This window comes from Tyto alba, unplaced genomic scaffold (assembly GCF_018691265.1).
Source record: "Tyto alba isolate M040663 unplaced genomic scaffold, T.alba_DEE_v4.0 Super-Scaffold_40, whole genome shotgun sequence".
Classification (NCBI taxonomy): domain Eukaryota; kingdom Metazoa; phylum Chordata; class Aves; order Strigiformes; family Tytonidae; genus Tyto; species Tyto alba.
The window spans coordinates 21,593,412-21,621,190 of NW_024881316.1; the positions used below are offsets into that span (position 1 = coordinate 21,593,412).

General features: G+C 35.2%; 1 protein-coding gene across 1 annotated transcript in view; it reads left to right on the forward strand.

Moving 5' to 3' along the window:
- Window positions 1–27,779, forward strand: part of EYS (eyes shut homolog) — a 1,055,438-nt gene that overhangs the window by 731,833 nt on the left and 295,826 nt on the right. Inside the window, exons 34-36 of the mRNA XM_033002767.2 lie at window positions 4,728–4,918; window positions 6,682–6,773; window positions 22,182–22,332. Coding sequence (XP_032858658.1) covers window positions 4,728–4,918; window positions 6,682–6,773; window positions 22,182–22,332 — 434 coding nt within the window. The remainder of the gene's footprint in view (window positions 1–4,727; window positions 4,919–6,681; window positions 6,774–22,181; window positions 22,333–27,779) is intronic.

A 27,779-nucleotide genomic window follows, 5' to 3' on the forward strand; every position in this document is an offset into this window, starting at 1 on the left:
CCTTCAGCCATGCCCTGAGCAGCTGCAGGTCTGCTCGTTAAGCAGAAACTGTCCTCCTGCTGCCAGAGGTCACAATCTTCCAGCCTCCGCCATCTCAACAGCCCCTGCCCCCACCCCTACATTTGGGGTTGTGGCCTCCAGCTGTGCCCTTCCTTTGTGAGGCTCAGCTTCTTTCCCACATACATTTCTGCAAAAACCCTCATTTTCCCTAATGGTGGGTAGCTGCCTCACCTCTCCCCCCAGCTCCCTCACCTAACAACACAGTGCTGCATCCAGAGCATGCTGAGAGACCCAGCCCCAAGCAGCAGCTAGGGGCCAGAAGGGGGTCATGGTGTGCAGGGCAGCCGTTGGCATGGCCATTGGTGGTGCAGCCATTAAACGGGCAGGGCACTGGGCCAACACTTACACTTTTGGCCTGCCTGCCACCCAGACTCACAGAAGGTGGTAAGCAGGGTTGTGTGGTAGGGCTTGAGCACACCCTGGCTGAGGAAGCCATGGCACTGTTTATAGTGGAAGCTAACAGGCTATCTCAGGAGAAGCATTGCTCCTTGCCTGCTGTTTGCATAAGGCTGGGCCATGGGCAGCTGTTCTAAGTCAGCTGTTGGGCTGGAGGGGTCTGTAGCCAGCCCAGTGAAACAGTCCTTGCTTCACTTTTCTAAGACTTTTTTCCCTTGACATTCCGCAGTTTTAAACAAACATAACTTTCTTATGACCATAGTTTTATACTGTTGTAAGAGATCTGTTCCTTCCTTATAAAAATAAATAAAATTTCCAAATAACAAATTAATTGTTCATATTTTTTATGAGAGTCCTTCCCACAGGCAATGATGCCTTCTCTTTGAACGTTATAAGATATTTATAATTAAAAGAGTAGTAAATGACGTAAAAGAAGTGTCCATGAAAGATGGAAAAACAATAGTTTGAGCAGGAGTGTTTTATTCCAAGGTGTAACATAACAAAAAAAGAAGAGCAGTAGAAAGAAGAAAAGTGTTATTACAGTCTTTTCTGTGCCTGAATTGATGCAAACTGAGGGGTATGCATTAGACACAAAAGTATCCGGAGACAGAAGTTCCATCACCCACAGGAGTGTATGCCCATGAGCATATTAAAAGTTTTTAGTATCTCTACCTGCCTTTAAAAACCAAGACTTACAGCTGTCTAACTTTTAAGATGATTTAAATATTGAAAGCCTCCATTCTGAAGCTGACGTAGCTGAAGCTCCTTGGAATGGAGGAAACCCAGTAGGTACTGGCAAGAGTTAATGAAGTTTTCCAGTCAGCTGGCTTGCAGATCTGCCTGCATATGTGCTTACTGTTACAGCTAGATCTAAAATATTTTAAAATTCTGACATTAATGTGAATTCATGTAAACAGAAAAATGCAGAGAGCTATACATACACAGGGGAACGAGCTACAGCTAAAAGGATTTTATAGGCCAAAGGGCTTTCCTGTTTCTTAGAAAAGCAAATGTTAGACATTCAGAGTGAAAGATAAAATACAGCTTCAATTTTTCTTTTTTTTTTTTTTTTTTTTTTCCTAAAGGCTTGGGTGATGAGCACTCTGCTTTAGGACAAATAGCAATCTAGGAAGTTAACTCTAGGGGTCAAATGAAAAAGCTTCATGTAAATGTAGTAAAAGGATTATAAGCAAAGATTATATTATATAAAAAGTGATTATGTACTGTTACAATGTGAGAAACTTTATAGGTAAAACCACAGCAGTGGGTTTTGTTAATAGCTATTGTGGGAAGATGTACAGCCATTTGTGATCCAAGAAGCATGTTTTTATGGGTTTCAAAGAAAACCTGCCGCCTGCTAGATATTCTTTGGCACTTTGTCTCATTAACTCACCATATTTATGGGCATAGAACAATTGCAACAGTTTTACTGAACCTGATTCCTTTAAAAAGCTTTCTGGTTAGCAGCATGAATATATTTCCCATAAGGAGGTAAACTAGCCACAAATTTATGGAATAATGGAGTGTATTGTCTTTCAAGGCAGCACCACTTGTGGACATAGGAAGATAGAAAGACATGGATGCCAGTGAGAAGAGTACAATTTTTGTCTGCTGTGCTCTGTGTACTTACTACAATTATATATCAAAAGCTAAAAGTAGATGCCACTAGCTTTTGCTTGTTTGGTCTTTCTTGAAATTTAGTAGATAATTGAGTCTGGCCTCAGTTACCAGAGTTAGATTATAGTTTCAGGAATCATGAATAAACTGCTTTGTTCCCCTGTCAACTTTTTTTCTTTCCTCGTGATTACATATTTTACATTCTTGTAGTGAGATTTAGGGGCTCAGATGCCTTGTGTTAGCAAAGCACCAAAGAATTCACATAATTTCAACCTGTTCTCACATGTCTACTTAATTATATGCTGAACAATGAATAAAAAAGTGAAAAAAAAAAAAAAACTCCCAAAACCTGAGAGACGGTATAGAAGGAATTAGGACTGCAAGAAAGAGATGTTCCATGCAACTTTGCTGTCTTTCAGTCAAGCTGATCTCCTAAGTAGAGCCAAGAAAAAGAGGTGGTTAGATATCAGTATCTCAGGAGTGTTGGGATAACTGAGCGGCTCTGTGGGAGAAACAAAACCATGTGCAGGGGCAGTTCAGGGCAAATGGAACGACAAAAAGATTTAGTGCTCAGTGATGCGCTTGGGAAGGAAAACAAACAAGAGCTAGGGATTGGAAGTAATCCTCTAAAGCCATATCTGCCCTTTCTTAGAAAAATTGTCCTGTCTATAAAATGGAAGGAATTTTCTGAGCAATTTTCTATGTTTTTTTTTAATTGAGTTTTCTTTAAATTTACACATACAGGTTTATATTTCAAAATAGAATTTTTAAAGATTAAATATATTTAAAATTATAAGGTCATCTTTTTTGCATCACTGGTCATTGACTGGTATTGCTTGAAATTTTTGGTTTGTTTTACTGTGTACTGTATGTGTGCATATATTACTGATTTGCTGCTGTTTCTATTTTCACATCTTCCTGAGAATTTTTTAAGAGCTTTGTTTGGGATTTAACCACAGTGGCTCTGACTTTGTAAATAGGTTTCTGAAAAGTCATAAAAGAATAAAATTCAGCAGAGTCTTGAATTGATATACAGAAGTGAAATAGTAGTAGTTTGTAATTTATCCCAGTATCATTGATGATCAGAATTTAAGCATATGCGGTAATGTATTTTCTATTGGAGTTGGTGTCAGAACAGAATAAAATTTTGCCTGTTTTGGAAAATAGATATAGAACTGTGACCTTCAAAAACATTCAGACATCCTCTCTGGATGATTCAGTGAAATCTGAGCTGAGTGAAATGGAATTATTCACTTAGCATGTGTTATGCACTGTATCTAGGTCCACATTGTTGTACTGACCTTTTTAACAAGATGGGTGAGTTGTTAATATTCCTTTAAATTTTTATCAGACTCATTAAATTGATAAAACAAATAATTGTAAGCTGTGTGATTCTTCAAGTGAGACTAAAGCATATTTCTGTTTGTTTAAAAATTAAAATACTATACCTATGCTAAAATAACATAACAACTAAATTTGTGTTACATGTGTGGAAGTGGACACACATTTTTAATTCCTTACGAGCAGATAAATGTACTGCTCTGAGGCTCAGTTTAAATACTGGCAAGTAAAAAAACCTAAGTGGACAACTGTACATTTGCGTATGAATGGGTATCCATGTGCATGTTGAATACTCTAGTAAAAAGCACATGTCAAAGAGAAAGAATGAAAAGGGAAAGAAAAGGGAGGGGAAGGGAAGGGAAGGGAAGGGAAGGGAAGGGAAGGGAAGGGAAGGGAAGGGAAGGGAAGGGAAGGGAAGGGAAGGGAAGGGAAGGGAAGGGAAGGGAAGGGAAGGGAAGGGAAGGGAAGGGAAGGGAAGGGAAGGGAAGGGAAGGGAAGGGAAGGGAAGGGAAGGGAAGGGAAGGGAAGGGAAGGGAAGGGAAGGGAAGGGAAGGGAAGGGAAGGGAAGGGAAGGGAAGGGAAGGGAAGAGGGGAGGAGAGGTGGAGAGAGAGAGAAAAAAAAAAAGTAAAAGAAACCAAGAAACCCCTTTTAACTGCTGTCATCAGATGGACTTGCAGCCATGTATGCATATAGTTTTCCATTTCAATAAGAGCTACAGCTTCCCTTGCCAGATATGGCTGGAGGTTAAGAGGGATCTAGCTAAAGCAAACAGACAAGCTAGGTGTACTCAGAAGGGAAATTTTCAGCTTTCACTCTAGCAACATCCCATTGTTTGTTTTAGACATAAATAGTTGACATATTTGATTGATGCCAATTTCATAAATAGGATATGGAATGCCTTCCTTCCCTTCCATACTCTGTGTTTTCTGCAAAGTCTTCAAACTCATTCGTTCTTGCAACAAAAACTATGTGAATACCTAACTCTGAAGATATTATTCTTGACTTATGGGGAGTGAAAGTTGATAGATGCATGCCAAGTGCTATCATCTTCATAGCCTTTTCTTTCAGGCATTGATCCTAGTTGCCTGCTTAATAATAATTTGACTTAAACCTTTATGTCTAGTTCTGTAAACTCTCAGTGTTAGTCTTTGACAGAAAAAAGCTAACATCACTTTTCAGATTCATGTCTGTCCCCTTGACAGATATAAAAAACCCACCCTATATCTTTGTTACTATTAGCAGAATAAAAAAGCAGTGGGTGAAGAAGAAAAATGTCTTTGTATTCTTATATCTCTCAAAATTCTATTTACAGATTTTAGTTACGTTCACTATTATGGTGATTCTTACCTGGAATTTCAAAGCTTTAATTTGAACATGCAAAACTTCATCTACTTGGAATTTAAGACCTATAAACCTCATGGACTCCTTCTGTATATTGAACAGAGCCCAGAAACAATAGGACATTTTTTAATTCATCTTTTCATCAGACATGGCACCCTACAGGTAAGGCATCAAAATTTCCCACTAAAGGAGAAGCAAGTAAAAGCTAGGATTTGTAAAAATTATAATATTTTTTCTGTTTTCTACTGTAGAAGACAGTAGATAGAGCTGCAGAGTCTTGAGATTCTTTAGTATTTTAAGGAAAATAGTTGTCAAACTTGCTATCTGTTAAGGCACATTCATGGGTAATATGATTAATATATCTCACAAGAGGTGGTGTTTGAGGAAAATTGAATAGTGATTATAATTGGAAGGTCTCATATAAAAAGTACATATCAAAAGACAAAAATAAAGAATGTAGATTTTGTCCTTGCAACTGGTATGAATTAAGGTATTGTATTTTATATACAAAGCCTAAAATAACTGAACCTCCTGATGTACAAGTTCATTAAAATTGTTATAAGGGAGGCTGTGTAACTGAGTGAATTTTCATAGGAAAATTTACTGTGTAAAGCAATAGAGTGTATCTTTGTTACTGTGTGGCTCTGAGTAGAGACATTTTACTCGATCTATCATGATAATTCACAGTTCTACAGGATCTCAAAAAAAAATATATATTTGTTTGGCCTTTGTGGACAAACTAAATAGGAATACATTTGTTTATAAACTTTAAGGAGTAAAGTGTGTATCCCAGTATATCTTTACCTTTGGAAATTATTCCTTCTTTTCTGAGGAAGAGATAAAGCTTGAGCTTTATGAAGAGATAGGGAGATATTAAAGAGGCTATAAAAAAAATTAAAAGAGAAGTTACATTTCTCATAACAGATCTTCCATTTTCCTTTTAAAACTTTTCAAAAATTTGGCTGTAACTGTATTATTGTGTAAGGATTGTGAAATGACTGTTAGGAAGAGCGTATTTGAGTTATATTTGCCTTCATGTTTAAAGAGCATGATCATACTAAAAAGATAGATATATTGCATATAAACAGAAAAATAAGAAAATAACATTTTACTTTATTTTGTTGTATTGAGATTTATTGTGTTTTATTATATTGTTACTATCTTTATCCAGATCAAATGAGATTAGTCAGAGGCAGAAAGTTATCCAAGGTTTAGAAAATGTTGATGGCTTTAAGTCCATCTCACTTGTATTCATGGTGAAGTAATGATGTAGGACAATATTTTTCTAACATTTCATAAGCACCATAAAATATGAAAGTACTTTAATTGACAAAAATCTATTCAGAGATCCCAGTGTGCCATGTTAAAACTAATTGAATTCACTTAATCATTCACAAAGCTGGTCAATTAAATGTAAATTTAAAGCACAATGAACAATTGGTTCTAAGCTCACAATCAAGCTACAATTACAAGTAGACAAACCATGAAATCAAGTGCTTGTTCACATTAGTATAGGAAATTAAATGGTGTTTCAAAATGCTCAAGCTTGCATGCTACATTACGTGTTTGGAAGTGTAAGGAGGCCATAAAGTGGTAAGTAAAATTCACCCATGACCAATGTTAATTTCGTCTGTGTTGCAGATGGTCAACTTCTTTGCAAATCAGGCCCATAATATCTGATTGTACAATACACAAAGATTAAAGCATTTTCATGCAGGTTAGGAGGCATATATGTGTGCTTGCATATTTCTAGTACAATAGACTTCCTGATCCAGATCTTTAATAAAACATTAGTTTTCCTTGATGCACATGACATCTTTCAAGTTTTTATGAAACCATTTGCTATTTTTAAATTCAAGTTTCTAAGCCTGTAACTGTTTAATTATTAGAAACTATATGTTAAAAATATTTCTTGCACTTTGTAGTACCAATTTTTATGTGATGAAGCAGCAGAAGTCAAAAACATCAATACTACTGCTAGAGTGGATGATGGACACTGGTATAAAGTGCAAATTAGGTAAGTTTTGTATTTTACTTTTGTCTGTATTTATACTTGCTTCAAAGATCATCTAGGTTGAATAGTTACTAAGTTCCAATTATGCTGTATCTCATTAACTAGGAGCAATACCTGAATGTATGTGGTAAAATCATGTTATGGCAATGTGGAATAATCTTGAAAAGAATATTTAAAACTTAGTACAGTTGAACAATGATCAACACATCACTGATGGAAATAAATTTATTCTCATTAAAATCATGTACCACAGCAAGTACCTTAAAGATCATCTAGTTCCAAGTCACCTGCCATGGGCAGGGACACCTTCCGCCAGACCAGGTTACTCAAAGCCCCATCCAGCCTGGAGTTGAACACTCCCAGGGAGACAGTATCCACAGATTCTCTGAGCAACCTGTTCCAGGGTCTCACCACCCTCACAATGAAGAGTATCTTCCTTACATCTAATCTTAATCTACACTTTTTCAGTTTAAAACCATTACCCCTTGTCCTATCACTACAGTCCCTGATAAAGCATCTCTCTCCATCTTTCCTGCACACCCTTTTAGGTACTGGAAGGCTGCTATAAGGTCTCCCCACAGCCTTTAGAGATATTTAAGATCCTGAAGATAGCACAAGTATGAATATCTGGACCCTCAGTGCTGTAGGAGACTTTAAGAAAACATCCTTTCTCCTGGCACCAGAGCATTAGAACTGCCATGTGATTGACATTACTCAGGGATGCATTAGCTACCATGATGTGAATGCACCTATTTTATGCATTTTCCTCCAACTCCATCTAGCAGAAAATAGCTTGAATCTATAAATCAACCTATGGCAATAGCTGGAAAGAAAAACAACCTGATTTATATTTCCAATGTGCCTTTTGAGACTAAAAAGAAAGGAAGAAAGAGTTATATTCTTTCAATTGCAAAGAATGGTAATTGTTTCAGGACAGCTCAGATAAGATGGGCCACACTGATTTTTGCTGTTGAAAGAGAAGGAATGCATAACATTTATAGGATCCAGACTAATTAGTAAGTAAATAATAATTAATCACTTTACCCTAGAAATGTGAAAAAATGACTGGAAATGGCTTTGAACATTGTTTTAAAATGACATTGTGCATGCAACACCAAGTTGGGTGGGAGTGTTTATCTGCTTGAGGGTAGGAAGGGTCTACAGAGGGATCTGGACAGGCTGGATCAATGGGCCAAGGCCAATTGTATGAGGTTCAACAAGGCTCAGTGCTAGGTCCTGCACTTGGATCATAACAAACTCTATGCAATGCTAGTAGCCTGGGAAAAAATGGATGCAAAGCTGCCCAGAGGAAAAGTAATTGTCGGTGTTGGTCAACAGCCACCTAAATATGAGCTGTCAGTGTGCCCAGGTGGCCAAGAAGACCAATAACATCCTGGTTTGTACCAGAAATAGTGTGCCCAGCGGGACTGAAGAAGTGATTGTCCCCATGTACTCAGCACTAGTGAGTCTGGATCTTGAATACTGTGTTCAATTTTGGGCCCCGTACTACAAGAAAGACATTGAGGTGCTGGAGCATGTCCAAAGAAGGGCAATGAAGCTGGTGAAGGATCTAGAGGACAAGTCTTATGAGCAGTGGCTGAGGGAACTGAAGTTATTTAGTTTGGACAAAAAGAGGCTGAGTGGAGACTTTACCACTCTCTACAGCTACCTGATAGGAGGATGTAACAAGGTGGTTGTTGGTCTCTTTTCCCAAATAAGAAGTGGTAGGACAAGAGGAAATGGCCTCAAGTTTCACCAGAGAAGGTTTAGATTGGATTTTAGGGAAAACTTCTTCACCAAAATGGTTATCAAGCATTGGAAGAGGCTGCCCAGGGAAGTGGTTGAGTCACCATCCCTGGAGGTATTTAAGAGACATGTAAATCTAGTCCTTAGGGACTTGTTTAGTGGTGGACTTGGCAGTGTTATGTTTCTGGTTGGACTCAATGATCTTAAAGGTCTTTTCCAATCTAAATGATATTATGATTCTAAGATTTAAAATCTAAATGGTGCGGATGTCAGAAAGATTTGGTTAGAAGTCAGTTCTTATATTCATCTAATGCATCTTCACATATTCTTGAGTTAATTAAGAAAATGTATATTCTGTATGGAAAAATGTAATTTGTTATTACACTTTTCCATAGTTTCTTTATCAACAATTAAATATATATTGTGGACAATTAGATTTGATAGAGTCATTCTTGAAATATGTGTGTTACACGTTCTATGAATTCAACATTTATTTTAATCAACTGTAGTATAATATGGCATAGTAAAACTTAAAATAACTTTAGTGAAAAATTACTTGTTCAGCAGCTGTCTAGAGCTTTGCAAACATTGTTTAACCTTCTCAGAACTGATTTGCAGAAAGATAAGTAAGTTTTGAACAATGATATCTGGGAAGTTGGTGAAGTCAGTATGGGAATGTAGGAGATACTGAATATTGTAACATAGTGGATATGCACAGCGTAGGGTCTTCTTTGTTCTGCAGATGTTAAGAATTATGAACAGACATCATAGGTAATTAAAAAAATATTGGTTTTTACTAGTCTGTTGAATGAAAATGCTCATTCTCCTTAATTAAAATATTTCTAATTGTTTGGAGCCCCTTTGATGTGGCCCTGTGATGGAAAGATTTATGTCTTTCAGATTTACTAAAAGCAATCAATTTCAACTACTGAAGGTAAGCCATCACCAGAGAATATACTGTCTCTACAAAATCATATTAAATGAAAGAAATAGACATGAAAGTAGTGAGTGTTGTGTAATACAAGTTGAAATACAGTGAAAATTAGATGGTGATAATACCTTCCTTTTCTGCTTACAGGGGAGCATTTTATTGCTTCCTTTTTCCCACAGAAATCATTCCTGGTGCAAATAAAAGAAATGTCACACCTTTTAATGTCTCCAAATATATGTGTGTATTACTGTCAGACCTTACACTATATCCAGTTATCATAGTTCATGGGAATATTCGTGCTGAAAGTGAAATATCAGCATTGTTGAAGTACATTTTTCATTAATTTTAAAACAAAAGAGGATAGATTCAGATTAGATATAAGGAAGATATTCTTTACTGTAAGAGTGGTGAAACACTGGAACAGGTTTCCCAGAGAGGTTGTGGATTTTCCCTCTCTGGAAGTGTTCAAGACCAGGTTGGATGGGGCTTAGAGCAAAAGTAAAGTCTAGTAAAAGGTGTCCCTGCTCATGGCAGGGTGGGGCTGGATCTATATGATCTTTAAGGTCCCTTCCAACCCGAACAATTGTATGATTCTATGATGATAGTATATTGTGGCTATAACAACTGGAACAATTTAAGAAAATTGGATATAATAAGAGGACTGGTTTTGCATCAAAGTCTGATATAGCTCGAAAATTTTGGATAGGATAAAACTTTTTGCATCAGATTAGCCTTAATATATGGCATTGGCTGCTAAAACGAACACGTTACCAGTGTTTACCTCAGAGCAGTTCCTGAGAGTTCTGTTTTATGTGTAAGCTAGTACAGTTCTTTCCTAAATCTATCTATTAATAAAAATGCAGCTGTTTCACTCACATTTCTGACGATATTGTTTTTGTTTTCTTAAGAATATTACCAGGGAAATGAAAGAGCTACAGTGAAAAATGGATATGGGCAATATCCCACAGGGATTAGATTACTGTCAGGTATTACAAAGGGAAGGAACTGTTAGACTCAAGCATTGGGAAGTTTACATGTTTGGTTTTGTTGTGAAGATAAAGTTATCAACCTGGCAAAACAGGGGATGCTCTACCACAATCTTCTTATTCCAGCCCTTACAAAACTGCCTTCATTTACTATTTTAAGATTCATCTTCTTCAATATTTTTCATCAAAACAAGTTGATTAATTAACATGCATTGCAAAAGTGGCCCAAACTGCAGCAGCAATATTAGAATTTTTTCCTTTTTTTGATCCGCTAAGCTCCATTTCAACAACAATTATTTCAGCACTGATAATATAGTTTCTTGACTAAATAAAAAACATTTTATATTTTACTTTTAATCTGAGATCACAACTGTCAATTGCTTTAGCAAATCTAGCAGTTTATAAATTGATTATGCAGTATATGTCACAAATACTACTTCTTTCTTTAAAATGAGTTTATCCACTTGGAACTTTTTTTTAATTGACCGTGACTATTAGAATAAGAAAACTGGTGTGGATGTTCCATCAGTCTAGAAATCAACTGCAAAATGTGGCAATTTTCCTTTTTAAATAATGCATTATTATTATTCTTTAACTCATAACGTTTGTAATTTGAGGTTTGTACTGGTTAACTATAGGACTTTTGGTGATTGACTGTCTCAGTTTTGAGACGTAGATGTTTTCTGATTCCTCTAGTTAGAAAAAGATCTTTCTAATCACACCATAATGCAACATATGCTAACTCTGGATCTTGTATATCACTTGTTTTTGATAGCTTTTTGTGAAGGCCTGAGATAATCCATATGGTGCAAAATATGCTGTATTTATTATAATTCAGAATATGCTACAAAGCTCATATTTTCCCTAGGGCTTTCAGGCAGGTAAGGTAAACAGATAATAGATAAAGTGATTAGAAAGAAACCTGTAGATGCTTCTCTGTTTTGTTTTTGTATTTTTTTTTTTCTTCTATTTCACTTTTATTGTACATTCTTATTTTCATTTTATCATAAAGGTGCTGAACATTGGCCTTCATTTTTAACATAGCAACATACAGCTGAAGTGGTCATCTATCTGTTGTCTCATGTACCTGTAAATGCCACATACTCTACTTAGTGAAAATATGCTTAATGGGCCATCTCCTCAAAAAACAGTGTAAGCCACAAGTTATTAATAGCAATGGCTGCTGCTTAATTAGAGTAGAAGTGTATTCAATATTTATATAATGTGGTAAGTCTATTCATGATACAAGATAGCTTCATGCTCCTTTCATTTTCTGGGCCTCTTCCAAGGAAGCTATCAAAAGACTTGCATCAGCTTTAAGATATTTGTTGAAGTACTTGGATATATGCAAGGGTAACACTGTTTTATAATTATTACCAATAGAAATGATTTAGGAATTTGTTGGACCTCTTAACTCACCACTAACAGGATCCTCACAAACCTGTTTCCTAGCCATGGCTATGTTGATCTTTTTTTCAGTCCTTCCTAAAGTTCGTAGTGTAAAACTTGGGGGGTATGAAATACAACAGAAGTGCTGACTTATCTCAGAATTTCTAATTTTTGTATAGTCTGAAACTTTTCCCAGCTCAATGATGTTGGGAAAAGTCCAGCTTGTTACATTTAATCTAATTTACTAATGATTTATTAACACTGGTAATAAAATGACATTTCTTGTTTCCTAAATTCCACTGTGTCTTGATTCCCAGTTAGGTTATATCTGCTACTTACTGTCCAGTATCCATTGCAGAGAGGTGAAGTCAATGAAAACAAAGTGATCTAAGAATATAGTTTAGTTGGAGAGGCATTTTTATTTTAAGTGGAACAAAAATTATGAAAACTATTGAAGTAATCATACTAATGTCAAGACCTGGATTTTTAAGGTGGAATTTTAGTTGATCATGAAGTATCAAGAAAATTGGAAGGATTCTTTTTTTTTTTTTTTTTTTTTTGTTGTTGTTGTTTGGTATTTTTGGACACAGGTGAAGAAATTTAACCTAAAATACTTACGGTAACTATCACATATCACACAGATGAACAGGAAGTGAAGAATATCCCCCCAGAAGGGTATTCTGGAACACATCTGAAAGGAAAAAGATACTGACTTTGCAACAACAAATAGTGGCTATTGGCACCAGTAGGTTAAAAAGTGGAAAACTAATTCCTAGGTGCTGAAGAATTCTATTACACAGTAATAGTGTTACTGCCCACTAGCAGAGCATGACAGTGCCACAGAAATATCAATGCTGGATTTAAGCAAGACAATCAAAGGAGATTCTGATTTATGAACTGTGAGATTAAAACCAAATATGAATCAAAACACACTAAATATAGGAAAAATTTTGAAATCTTGCTACTCAGATTATATCTTTATGTGTTTTCCAGTTCATTCTACTAGCCTGCACAGTACATTTAGAGATAATTAATTTGATTTTAATCCTTTCACAGATAAGTAAAAGGGGATCTGGGCTAATAACATTCCCTCCTGTGACTGATTTTATTCATTACTTTATCTCATAAATACTTGATAATTTAAATGTAGCTTAATGTATCTTTCTATTTGGAGGTCAAGTGTTCAAAATAAATGGTGCTGCTTCTTAAGTATAAATGTTCAATCAATAATGGTTTTCAGATTATACTTTTTTTTATCCAAGAACCTAATCCTCCCTTTCTTATGACTTAGAGCACTGTGGAAATAATGACTTTGTAGATAATAGAGAGGAATAGCAATGTACATTCAAATACAGCCTCTCACTAAAAATAATCAGAACAGTTAAACAATAAGCTCAGGTAAGCAAACTGGTCTATACATAGGTTGAACATTGAGTTTGCATTGACGATATCTGCTGCTGAAGAAATATTAAGGAAAGTTATAGTCAATCAGTGAAATTATACTTACTCAGTTTGCTTTGCAAGTAAGCATAGATTTCTGTAGCTCAAGATTATTTTTATTACAAATACCAGAAATTAGTTTAATGTACAGTGTATCAAAGCAGCTCTCTTCTGTTAGTCTTAGGTATTTTCAAAGTATTGGTTAGTTTAATTTTTTTTTTTTTTCTGAAAAGAGAACATCATAAACTTCAGTATTAGAACTACTTTACCAAAACTATTATCTGTTCTTTGAAGTATGATTATTCTGAAAAACAAACCTATATTTTTATTTCTAGATTCATAAATTATTCATTTTTTCTTTACTTTCAGTTGCCTTTCTTTCTCCATCTTCAGTAGAAAAAGAAAAGAAACAACATGCTTGCTCTTACTGACTGCTGCATATTACTAAATTCTCTATCTTTTAGATAGTGTCTCAACTATTTCAACAGAGATAGTGTGTTTGCTGGAGGATTTTCTTCAGGACATGTCCTTAGCTGGTTCTCTGTTTAAGTATATTTAAATCCTGTTCTATCCCATGTGATCTATACAGTAACTCTTAACTCCATTCTTCATATTATTGATTTCCTAGACTATTCAAACTTTTATTCCTAGAATAACCCAAATTGTTAATTTTTAAAACAAAATAGTTACAACATTGACAGGCATCTTTTATACATTTGAAATAGTTTTTCCTTATAAAAGGTAATAGAACATAACAGTATCCTATTTCTGAATGGACTTTGTTATTTGGAAAGCAGAGCTAATATGTATAATGCAAGCAATCTAGCAGTTTCTTTTGTACAATTAAATGTGCTGAGCCCTTTGACTTCCTGTACAAAGTGATTTTAAGTTCTTATGTTTCCACTTGTGAAGTCAATTATTTTGTACAATATATGCATATTAATTAAAACTAAATACACCAGTTATTGCAAAGGAACCTTAGGGAAAAGACAGTGTAGGATTTAAAAAATATTATATAGAACTTCCTTTCCCCTCTATGGATGAACATGTTATATCATTTGATAACTACAGAATAAAGTACTATACGCTACAGTTTTTATCGAAGATAAAATTTCTAAACTTTCTTGGTTTTATATTTTCAGGTCAGAAGGGAACACTCTTTTTGACCATCAAGGGACTGCTAGATTGACTTATTCTATGTCATAAATGATCAATATTTAGTTCAGAAAGCCACACATCAGTTAAATTAAACCCTTCTATTTCTTAAATATTTCCTAAAATGCATTCTACTGAGGTCACCTCTTCGTAAACCCACAGCATCGGTGAGGAATTTGTATATCCATATAATTTTGGCTGGCAAACACCAACCAGTACTTCAGTGAAAAGCTGAAAATAAAATCTGGGTAAAGGTTCCTTTCTTATCCTGCTAACCCTATGTCTCAGATACGTGACCCTGACTATATGAACAAGCAGTGTCAGACATCTGAGAGGTGTAATTCACTCTCACCTCAAAAGTTTTTTTTACCTCCTAGATATTCTTTCACCACAAAACTCAAGCTCTGCTATTTAAGAGATGTCTCAGAGAATGGAGAAACAAAAATAGCCAGTTCTGTACTGGGAGAAAAATGCTGTTAGTCACTGCACATTGCACCTAGAAGCCCAAAGCCGTAAGTTTTTTGAAAATCACTGTACTGAGGCAGATATTGATGCAAGCCATCCTTTTCTCACTGAAGAAAGAGGAATATGCAGAGAGAGGGACAAGCAGTATAGCTTCTTGTTTATTCGGTCAGTGCTGTGTGAATACTGTACACTGTAGCTCCTACTTAGTGAGAAGGAAGCTGTCTTCCTACTTTATCCTGCATGATTCCTTTTCAGTCAGAGTCATCTGGAGGCAGGGAGATTGCTTGTCTTCTGAAAGCAAATAGGCTTTGTCTCCCTGAAGGACAGGATGGAGCTTGCAGAGTCTGCAGCAACAGCACAGACTGGGCAAGTCCTGAAAAAAAAAAAAAAAAAGCAGTCTGCCTTCTGTAGGAAACATGCACTAAGGTGAGCCTTGTAAAACTATGGAAGAATGAAGGTTTTGCTTGGGACGAACATTATATAGTAAATAATTTATTCCAGTTAGAGAACAAATTTGCTTTGAAACCTTTTATTTGATCACACTTATTTCTACATTTTCATTACACAAAAAGTTAGCTTTTAAAAATCTAGTTGTTTTCTGCTCTAACTACAGTCTGTCTTTAAAAAGGAGGCTCCTTCTATATTTTCTTCGAGAAGTCACTTGAACAAAAGGGAGACACTTCAGAGTCCCTTCAAAGGGAGACTCTTGGCCTCAGGGGGACTTGGTTGTTTTTACCATGTTCAAGCTGCGTTGTTCTTCCTCTTTTCCTTTTTTTTAAAAAAAAATCTTACTACTGGCTCATGTGGCCAGAGCTCATATAGTCAGCTGACCTGATTAAAAATAGATACCTTTTTTTTTTTTTTTCAGCTGAATTATTTCCTTAATGAAAATTACTGTGCAAAGAAGGGAGGCAGAACATATAAATGCCTATGGAATAAAGGCTTGAACTTAATAATTTGCCTAAATTGCCAGTCAAACCACACCTATAGATGTATAAGAAATACCAGTGTGATGATCCAGGCTCCACCATATACTGTATATATTCACTGTCCTCCATTCAGTTTCAGGATTTCTCTGAAATGTTAGCTTAAAGTTTGTCTTCTTAAAACAAAAAATTTATTTTTCTTTAATAAACATCTTTCTTTCACAAAAAAAAAAAAAAAAAAAAAAAACAAAACAAAAAACATGCTGTTATACTACTGATGTTACATGAGCATACTTCTTTTGAACATTGTGTAGTAAAGATCTCAGTTCTGGATTGCTAGACATGTCAGAATACGCTTTGCTATTCTGAAGTCTCTACAAGTGCTTTATTCATTCAACAAGAACTAAGAACTAACATTTCACAGAGAAAGAAGAAAAAGTGAAAATGGACAAAACCTAGAAATGATGGCAGAAAAACTCAGCATTAATATTTTGATATCTTGCAGTTAGTTTCCAGAAATTGAGAATAATGAAAGCAGACTTTTTTCTTGCTTATCTGTCTCAGTATACAAGAAATCCTGCACTGATCAAATCTTCTAATAAAATAAATGAATAAAACTAAGTGCATTTGTTTTCAGCCAAATAATATTATTTTATTTTGAATCAATGCAATGTTAAAAATGAAAAACCACCATAAATCGAAGCTCAGTGTGTTGCATGTTTTTTATATTCCACAAAAAGTGACTACTTTTCATAAACTTCATATGAGTCAACAGAGAATAAGCAACTGCCTTTTTCTAACAATGTAATTGAATGCAGTGGATTTAATTATACTAAATTGATCATAATAACAGTTAATAGTGACTTAATACCACCAATCAGTTTGATACAAACTGTTGTCTTACAGCCTCTTTAAGATAAAAGCTTACTTAGTCATGCCACATCTTGGGTATAAATCACATTCTATACCTTTTCAGAACTCTGCCATCAAAAGAGACACTCAGAAAATAAAATTTAGAATCATTGAAGAGATAAATCTGTGGTGTATAATGATCTATTCTTGCTCAAGAGTGTTTAACTAAAGAAATACTAAAAATGTTTCTGCCATTGCTACTTTCTTTTACTTTGGATTTAAAAACAGCTCATTAGTCTCACTTCTAAAAATTAAAATTTTCTACTTTAACTTCTGAAACAACTTATTGCATGAAACATGAAAACAGCATAGTAAGACTCTAATAACAAGCAGCATACCTGAGAATTTGTTCTATATTATTTTCTGAGGAAAATCAAAGGATGCTTATGGATACTAAAAGTAGGTTCAATGTTCTGTGGCTGCCTTGGCCTCATGTCACAAGCATAGAAATTATATTAAGGAGAACACAGACAGGGTATAGAGACCAGAAATAATGTTGTCCTGCAGAGTTTGTGTAAATATGAATTCCCACTGTATAATGATACTGTATAATGATATTCAGTGCAGTCTTTCAGTTTCACTTGAAATAAAATGTCAGCCTTGCAAGTCTAGATCTGACTCTAAACTTGCCACTGTCTGAATGCTTAAATACAGTACTCTCATTTAGTCCAAGTTTTTCACTAAATGACACTTCATTTGCATCTACATCAACTTGAAATAAGTGCATATTGTTTTCTAAGTTTATTTTCTGTAAATAATATTTAAGGTTGTTACAATGTGAGAAGCAGGAAACCTGAAGCTCTCCAAACTGCAAAGGCAGAAATGGCTAGCAGCATAGATCATTGTTTTTTCTCTAGCTAAAGTTATAGTAGTAAATAAAACTGAAATCTGAAGACTATTCTCTAGACCTGAGGCCAGCTGGCAAGTCCCAGATCGTGTCTATAAAAATACTCATTGCAAAATAGGTTGGCAACATTTGAACTAGGAATGATTCCTGAATGGCAGTAGCCAATTAACTTTTTCATTTTCAGAATTGGAGGTGATAACTAGCCTGGGTGGCAACTGTAACAGGAACTGTGATAACGTCATAAAAATATGGATGATTATGTGTGAGGACTTGAACACATGTTGTGGACTTTTTTAGGTCCCTCTGTGAAAAGAATAAGGGCATACCATATTTATTAATTCCTTAGAATACACAACATTTTTTTTCCCCCCTGTATTCTTAGAGAAGTTTACACCATGCCTTGTCATTAGGTTCATTGGTTTTATTTGTTTAGTTAAGTCACTCTCTAAGACGAGACTTAGAAATCAGCTCTAGGTCCAGGAAATATGAGTCTGTTATCAGAAGGAATGAGAAAAAAATATGTTGCTGACTCATTAGTTCATCTGCAGCATGAAAGCGTGTGTTATCTGGTGTCTCAGTACAACACAGTCAGCACCAGCAAATATGAGCAGTCTAAAATGATGCATCTTACTGCAGAGTGAAAATTTAATGAGTGTGAGTGTAAATGGTATATTTTCTATCTAAATAAATCTACTGAGGGTAATATGGGATTCTGCCTTATTCTCTAAATGTTATTATGATGGAATTGGAGGGTTTTTTGCTAAAGAAAAATGTTGAAGCACTGTAGAATAGTGGGATAATTCAGGCTAGAAAGGACCTCATGAGGTCTCTAGTCCAGCCTCCTGCTCAAAGCGGAGCCAGCCAAGGGGTCAGATCAGATTGCTCGGGGCTTTATTCAGTCAGGTTTTGAAAATCTCAAAGGGTGAAATCTGCACAACCTCTCTGAGCAGAGAGGTCCAGATGTTTCAGTCTTAAAGTTGTCTCAAACACCCCTGCAAAGCCTTAAGGGTTTCAAAACCAGTGCTGGGTCAAAATTGATCCCACCTTTTAAATGTTCTTTAAGAAAATGTAATTCTTAATTGTCTGTGACAATAAGCCTATAGTTTCGTTGCAATTTTACAAAAATAAACATTCTCCTGCAAGGAGGACTTTGAGTATGAAACCAGCAAATTAAAACTATTGGATACTGAGTTAAAACAGATGGAAACATGAGTTGTCTTTGATTTTTTTTAAGAAATCTGTAAAATAATAATTAAACACAGTGAAAATGAAATATGTTTCTCAGCTTTAATTAATCAGTTGTCTTCAATAAAATCAAGGAACTTTGGGATTGCTTTTTAGAATATATAATAATAAAAAGTATCTTTAATTCTTGTAGTTCACAACTACAGCTACATTGTATTTGATATAGCTGTTTGCAAACCTACTGTTGTTTTTAATAGACTGAATGCTAACATTACATCCTAAATAATTCAAGGGTAATTACTGAAGTATTTGTTGTTTATCATGATCACATTTGAAGTGAAATTGCTAGAGATGGGTGAAAGTTTCAATCTTGTTTCTAGGACAGATTTCTCTTTCTTATCAGGAAAACCAGATTAAAGTAGCTTTATTCCCAACAAGGCAGCACAGCATGACTGACAATTAATACTTTACCTGGACATCCCCCTTTCACTCCTCCTCTTCCCCCATTTGTTTTATTACCTTTTTACCATTTCATGATAATCCCAAGCATGTAATTTAATCATCACTAATAAATGTCAGCAAGTAAGGACATTATGTATAAGGATTTGGATTTCATGCAGACATTGTCAAGTTTAGGTACTGTTATCCCAAAAGTTATCAAATTATTATCTGACCTTTCCATCCTTCCAACCTGTGAGACATTGGGCAATGGATTTAATACTGTTTAGACAGAACTCATCTTCAGGTTATAATTAATAAGCCAGTATTTAATCATTACATTTATGTGAGTACAAATGAGGAAACTGAACTATTACTGCTGGGTTGGACTGAGGCACAATTACTGGTAGCTTACCCAGCAAAAGTGCTTGAGGGTTGCTGTATGCATTTACACATTTATAATTATGCAAAAAGCTCTGTCTTCTTATTTGACCTTTAAAATACTCAATGTGCTGATTGTAGAAAAAGTATTTTAAAAGCCTGATGGAAATTTCATAGAGTGCGTATATGACCTGGTGATTGTATCATCAACGAATGCTAAACAATAATGGTTTAAGGTTGTTATTCTAATTTGGCCAGACCCTGCTAGATTCAATCAAGCACAGTCAAAGGTGCATGAACGACATTCTAACAAGCTTAGGGCAAAGGCAACTCATGCTATTGGATTGCACTAATGTGTTTTCTGACATAAAGTACTGGGAATTAATTTAAAAATATGTTTATATATGCACACAAAAATACCTCTGCATATCCATCATATCAGCTATTAAGGGTAAACTAACAAATATATTTAAAGCTAATGTGAAAAGAGCTACATTTGTAAGTAGGGTGCTTGTGTAATAGAAGTACTTGCATGGTCATGTAACCAATTACAACATTAGCATCTCAAAATGTGTAGAAGAAATGTAATAGTAAATGTAAATTAAAAAATTAAAATAAGTTGTTTGGGCAGATTTCTTTCACTTAGCATATCTGTTATTTATTTTTAAAAGTAAAAAATGCCCATCAGTTCTCCTCCTGACTATCTTCCACACCAATCGTAAGAATCATATTGCGTTAAAACAAGTCTGATTTAAAATATTTCAGAAAGATTGTTATCCTATTAGTATGCTTTTATTCATTAATATTGTGCTTTTTTCAGAAAAAGAAGAAATTTTAGATATTTAAAAATCAGTATTTTTTTCCTTAGAAATCTCACCACAGCTTTCTGCTCTAGAATGAATATACCCAAGATGTCACACTGGGTTCCAGCTGTAGGAAAAACTGTTAGATTGTTGCAAACAGGTACTGAGAATGCATGTATGAGTTACACAAATTATCAGCAAGCTTCCTTTGTAAGCAAATAATGAAAATGCTGTACTGCAAAACCTTGTGTATGTGCTTAGACATGCAACCATTACGTAATATCTGCAAAACATGGCAACAAACCATTCTTTTCCTTTTCCCCTTTTTCTCATTCATGTCAACTATTAATTAGCAAGTTTCAAAAAACTTTGCAAAAATCGAGTTGAAAACAAAAACTTCCCCTGACCTGATCAATTAAGAAATTTATTTTTAGTCCACAGAATTAAAAACTCAATTTATTTCTCTTCTTTAATGTTGGTTTCACAACAAAACAGAACTTGAAATTCACCTGAAGTTATTTACCATAGGATGGACAGACCATTTTGCTTACATGAACATTTATAGTTCTTTTTGTTAAAAGGCTAATATAATGTTTACATATTTTTCTGAAAGTATCACAAAAACAAAATTATGTTGAAAACAAAGAGAACTATTAGCAAATGTTGCTAATGTTCAGTCTTCATCCTCTCAATTAAAAGATGATAGACCTTATCAAATAGTATGTGAGAAAACTTTCATATATCATTATCTGAAAGAAGATAATGAAGAAAACTTTTCATGCTCTTGCTGTAACTAATATGTTTCAGAAGCTAATTTTGCATTATCAATGATAAACTGAATTCATACTTAACTTACAGCATCCTAGCTAAATTGCAGACTGTTAATTTTATACATATTTGTTGTTGTTGTTATATGCTATTTTCACATAGATTTTTTTCTGGCACCTATATTACAAAGACACTTGAATATTTTTAAACATGCAGCTGATTGAATTCTGTTTTGTTTTGTGTACAGAGAGGATAGGATGAAAGAAATTCCTACATGAGAGATTCTTGTTTAGTTCTGATATTCCTTCACTGTGCTTTCTTTCATGAAGACAAAGTGCTTGCTGCCAGTTAGTTATTGGAATGTAAATGATCTTTCCATCATTAAAAAAAAAAAAAAAAAAAAAATTAAGAAAACAGATTGTTTACTTTGCATCTTCTGTTTATTGTTAACAATTTATGCATGATGTTAAGAGCAAGACTGTTAAGAGGCTTTGTGGACTGGGAGACAGAAAAGGGAATGTATGTATTAGTTTCAGGGACTAATATTACTGCCTTCAGTTTTAGGAATTATGCTTTTGAAGATATAGTAGTACAGATTATACTACATCTGCACTCTCTAAAATGCAGTTTATTTTAAATTGCTTTTCTGGGTTATCTTTTTTTTGTGATGAAGAAGAGGGATATTTAAAATATTTGAGCTTAATAGATGTCTTTTTTTCAAATTACAAACCCTTCTTGTTATTGTTAAAAATTGTCTGACTTTGTTATTCAGCTATTATGATGTGCTTTGGCTTTTTTAGCAATTACACTGCTCAGATTTACAATATGGCTTCATTATAATGGAAATTCAAACCCCAAAGACATGCCAGCTTACAGCTTGTTAAACAGCTTCTTTTATGTTTATAGTCTTTAATATAAAAACAGATATTTACTTTATTTCCTTTCTTCATTGGTTTAGTAACAGCCTAATTAATTTGTCAGATAGACATTAATGTAAACTATATGGTGGTAAAATGTGCCTATTTCTAAATTTATGTAGGCAAGGTGTGGTGCCATGTGAAGCAGAAATGTCGATCCTGGGGATGTCTGCAAATACAAGTATACCTAGAAATTTCTGGTCCAGTTCATATTGGCCTGAAACAGGATCCATATTTGTTGGTGGTTTGCCACATCATTATGCAATAAAACAGGTATTTTTAAATTTATTATTTATTTTTATTTAAGAAGTTTGTTATTTTGGGGAGTGGCATACTGAATATGATATAATGAAAGAGATTTAAGCTATGTAAAAAATAAATAATACAGCTTTTCGAGAATTACATCTAAGGCATGAGTATGGTCTCTTGCAGAGTTTTGCTGATATGTGAGACTTTGGTAAGTGAAGTGAACAGAAACAGCATTCTGGCCTGAAGTTATGACCTACAGTCTTATTTGCCTTGTGTAGGCAAAGTTAAAGAGCAAATATAACCAAATTTAGAGGAGGTACCTGTTAATTCATGTGCTAGTTCTATGAAGATGTGAAAAGTATAACTGCACTGGATTCATAACGAAAGAGAATCTTTGCTTCCCTCTTGTGCTGGCAGAGACAGGTGTGTGTAAAAATGGAACATACAAGAGAGAGTTAACCTGTGGAACTGCATTAATTAATGGGAGATATGGGACAGGAGCCTGAATTTGTGGGGCCTTGTATGCAGCTAGGGTAATGACCTATGCAGGGATAAGAAGTAATATTCAATTGGATTAACATAGAGCTAGGGAAAAAAGTATACACAGGGTCATGCAGAGGGCTGGAGAGAAGTGGATCATTACTGAATTATTGTTATGGAGGCATCTGGGATAGAGTAGTCACAATAACAGATACACATCACTACATCACTTAAATGACTTCCAATCTAATTTTTTTTTATTATTATTATTTTTTTTTTAGAGCAGGATGAGTATAGATAGCAATTTCTATTCTAGGCTAAGGCACTCACACTCTCACACTCTTCACATTCACACAGATCGAAGTCCCAGCCCCTATAATTCATTTGAGACTGGCACCATACACCCAGGGGACACTCAGTCCAGTTCCTGGCCACATGGCCCCTGTGTAGACCAGTTCCCAGCTGGCTCAGCATTCTACATCTTGTCAGGTGTCTGAGTATGGAGTCCCCCTCTGCACCTGAGGGCCTATTGTCATAAATATGTACAAATTTTTAAAATTAAATTGGCATAAGGTGCCAGTGGCCTTGCTAGTCACATAGCCCCAAGTCAATCTCTGGCTTTCCCCTCATCTAAAACTAAACAGTGTTGCTATCTGGATTATTTCACCCTCCAGTCTCATGTCTCAGATGTTTTTCCAGAATGTAGAACAAATATTTTCTATGAGTCTTTGTTTTCCATGCATAGTGGAATAAACTAAACTGTTAATGCTAGGTTGATGCAGTCCAGGTCTCATTTATCTGATCAGTGATATTTGGGTAGGTGTCACCCCACAATTGTAACTAAGCTAATCTGCAGGTTTTTTGTTTTCCTGGTGCACAGCAGAATCATGTAGTCAGAGCTGGACATCCAGATTCCATTTTTTAAGCTGTACTTTTTGCTGGGCTTTATCCTGTGACAATAGTTTTAATGTTTTTATTTCTGTTCTGTTTTTTGGTAATTGAAGGTCATTTTATCATGAGGCAAATACAGTCATTTCAAGCACAAGCATGGGTTTGATATTGTTATTGCAATGCAGCATTTCTTGATTGTTTTCAACTTGAAATAAATTATACAGTAACCAATGAAGTGACAATACTGTTGAAATCCAGATTAAAAGTTCTTTTGAGTAGACGCTTTTAGGGTTGCAAAATACTCAGCCAAAAGTATACTTCTAAATACCACACACTGGCATTAAAAGAACACATCAAATAGTATTTGTAGTTATATAACTTCTCCCTTCATTCAAATTTTCATACACAAATTATCCATTATTCTGGAATATTTTGTCCTATTAGTTGCATATAAAATTTTATTTACTATAGAAATGTATCTTCAAGAAATGTTCTAACCTAATAAGATATAAGAAAATTATATTTTAAATTTTTAAATGACCTGTCTTCTAGAAGCTAAGAGAAATTTTTGGGGGATTCCCCAGAGAACTTATAGTGAAGGTTTAGGGAAGTTCATGCGGAGTGTATTTAGGAGCAGGTAAAGGAGTCATTTCTTTGGGGGTTATATATAATAATGTGTATGTGAGAAGGAAGTTTAAGATGGTAAATAGCTCTTCACTAGATAAAGGCAAAATAAAATCCAGAAAAATAAGTTTGCCTTAGGTAAGTTAAAGTAGTGATAAAACACAAGCACTTAAAAGTAATTTACTGCTAAAACATTTTGCCTGTATATGTTATTGTCATGTGAAGATGGCCTTTCTTTCTTTAAGGATGTTGCAATTCAATAGATCATTCTGTTCTTAACACAGGATTAATAGGTGAAATGTTATGGTCCATGCTTGTTATTTAGATGAGGTGATAGGTGTGCAACATGTGAAATTGCTCAAGCTGGTGATACTTAACCTCTATTAGTACTTGGAAAGCTTATGTTCATAAAGCTTCCCCAAAAGGTAAAAATATATCTTCAACTCTCAGTTACCTCTCTAGTTTTCCATTAAGCTTTTTTTGCAGTTCATTGTCTTCTGTTTGAGATTACCTCAGCCTTTTACTTCACTTCATTTTCTTTGCTCCTTTGTGATTTTTGTGTTGATTTTGATCTTAGTGTCTTGTTTGCTTAATTTTTACTTTATTTTGTAGCTTTAGAGAAGTTTAATTTTCCTTGGCTTTTCTATCAAAGTCTGTTGGCTATAAGCCACATACAGTCTATAAAGGCTATATTTTTCCTTTTTGTCAGGGAATGGAGAACCATTTGTCCAAGTTCTCTTTATGTGGGCTTTTCAGTCCCAGCAGTAGGAAACCACTCCAGGAAGTTTCTTTCTCATCAGCTTTGACCCAGGCAGCCAGGCTTCTATTGTAAAACTTTCATCATCCCCAAAACAGGAAAGGTCTGTTTCTGACCTTCATCCTGCAGTTTGCTTCAAGGGAGATTTCTGCTCCAGCTGAGACTCAGCTTTTTCTGGCAAATTCTCTGATCACTCTTAAAGTCAGGTCTGATAATGACCCTTGTGATATCTGTAGTTATCTGCCTAATAATACATTGTCTTGTTTTAGATGAGCTCCTTCACTCACTGGAGTAGTTCACTCTGCTGTTGGCTCTCTTACCTTCCAATATTGAGTAAGTTGTAGAGAGCAGTGACTTCAGACCCTAGACTGCTTCAGTTTCTGTCTAACAGGAACTTCCACCTGTTAGTGCCAGAAACTGTTGACACAGGAGTTCTGTATTACTGGAATTGGCTCATGCTACACTATTAATTTCCAGGCTATATTCCTCTTCTTTTCTTTATGAGTGAAGTTTGTTATGATCTGTGAAGCCCTCAGGGTAAAATATTGTGTCCTCTGAAGATTTCCTATATTACAGTTTCCTAATCAGCTATCACGTGTCCATGCATTTTTTCCATATAATTATTTTTTTTCTGTATGTTTATTATTCAATTTTGCTTAGAGTCAGGGTGCCCTCGACACATAAGGCAAGGTGCAACAATTATTCTCTGCCTTTACAGTCTCAAAAAGTTGAAGATTTCTTCTCCTAAAATGAGAGGGGAATTACCTCCCTATCTTGACTGCTTTTCCTTTTGTTCTTTAATGCTATTCTGTATAAGGGATACTATAAAGGGTAGCCTTTACTCTTTGTTTAAGGGACAAAATTGTTTTCAGTCTTCCTTAAAGATTGGTTAGGAAATCACAGAGTCTTTCAGGAATCATTAAGAGAAGTTACTGTTTTTCTATATTTCCTCATTGACATGTTTTGAGTCTGTTCTGAACCTGACTGGCATTCTGCCTATTATACACCATTTTGAATAGAAATATCAATAAACAAAATCATAGTCGTTCTAGACTGGAAGGTTTGATAAGCACCAGTTATGTGGGTTTCCATTGCCTAGGGTAATAACAGACTTAGCACACTGTCAACAGAAGTTTGAATTTCTTTCCTAGTCACCCTTTATTGATTTACCTGGTTGCTGCCACAGCTTGGGAAGGCACTTCAGGAGAACAGATTACAGCCTTACCCTCAAGGCAGTGATATATTTTAAAAAACATCTGTGACGACTGGAGAGATAATGCCATAATACCAAATAGATTTTGTCACTAATCAGAAGCTCTCAGATCTCCCAGATCTCTGTGCCTAGTGGCAGTGGGTGGTGGGGAGAAACACCTCCAACAGTAGAGAAAGATAAAGTTATGGACTACTTGAATAAACCAGATGTATATAGTATTATGGGTCCAGAGGGGATGTGCATAAGCATGTGTCACTGGCTGATGTTATCACAAGGCCACTCTATCACCTCTGAAAGACAAGAGCGATTCAGAGGAGGTCACTGATGATGGGAGAAAAAGACAAATGTGATGTCACAAAAATATCAAGGAGAAAGAACTGGGTAACCACGAGCTGGTCAGGCCAATGGCACAACTCAGTTCCTGAGACAATTGAAGAAACAAATGAGGAACAAACAAGTTCTTGCAAACAACCATCATGGATTTCCCAGTGGGAGACTCTGCGTGACCGGTATGATTACCTTTCATGTTGAGATGACTGGCTCTGTGGACAAAGGAAGGACAGTGAATATTTCTTACTTTTTTTTTTCCAAGACACAACTTCACACCCAATTCCTCTATCTGTATCACAGGCACCAAGCAGCACAGGGGGATGGGAAATGGGAGTTGTGGCCAGTCCATAACAGCTCATTTCTGCCACTTCTTCCTTGAACACATCTACAGTTCTCTATGTTATGTAACCCACAGGCCAAAGACAGAAAAAGTATTTCCCTGGGTATGAATTCTGAAGAATCTGAAGACTTGGGTAGATAACAAGGTAACAGATACATACGCTAAAACACCTTGGATGAATTCATCCAAGTTCAAGCACTGCAAAATGTTTTACGCACAGCAGGAAATTGTTTTTATGACTGCAAACCGTCCTTTGCAAAGTTTAGTGGATTCATCTGACAGTGTAGGAAGGCAGAGCTGAACAATCAGGAGGAAAGCTAAACTATAAGTAGCTGGCTGGCAGACGTCTTTTCTTGCTGTCTCTACATAGTGAAAAAACTCCCATCCAGTTCTGTGATGGCTTTGTTTATTACTTATTTTTAAATCATATCCTATTTCTTTATTAAAGAATGTGACACACATACTTCAGACCTGTCACATCTAAGAACCAGGTAAATGGCAAAATCAGTTAAACAGTTAAATACTGTCATCTTTTTAAAACATTGGGTTTTTAAGCCTCTTTATGATAGATGTTTTCTGACTGAAAAATCAACAACAGGGGAATAAAACCCAAATTACACACAGAAAAAAAACATTTATATCAGAATTGAAAAAAAATAATGTATTATTTCTGAAATCTCAAGACATATTTCAGAATAATTAATTTCACACTAGCTTTAGTGTCATTAATTGTTTACAATAGCTTGTTCCTCTGCAGAGAAGATTGGTACACTCAAAGGGAAATTAAAGATTGTTTTCAAATACCTACAGCAACACTTGATTGCAGTAATAGTGTT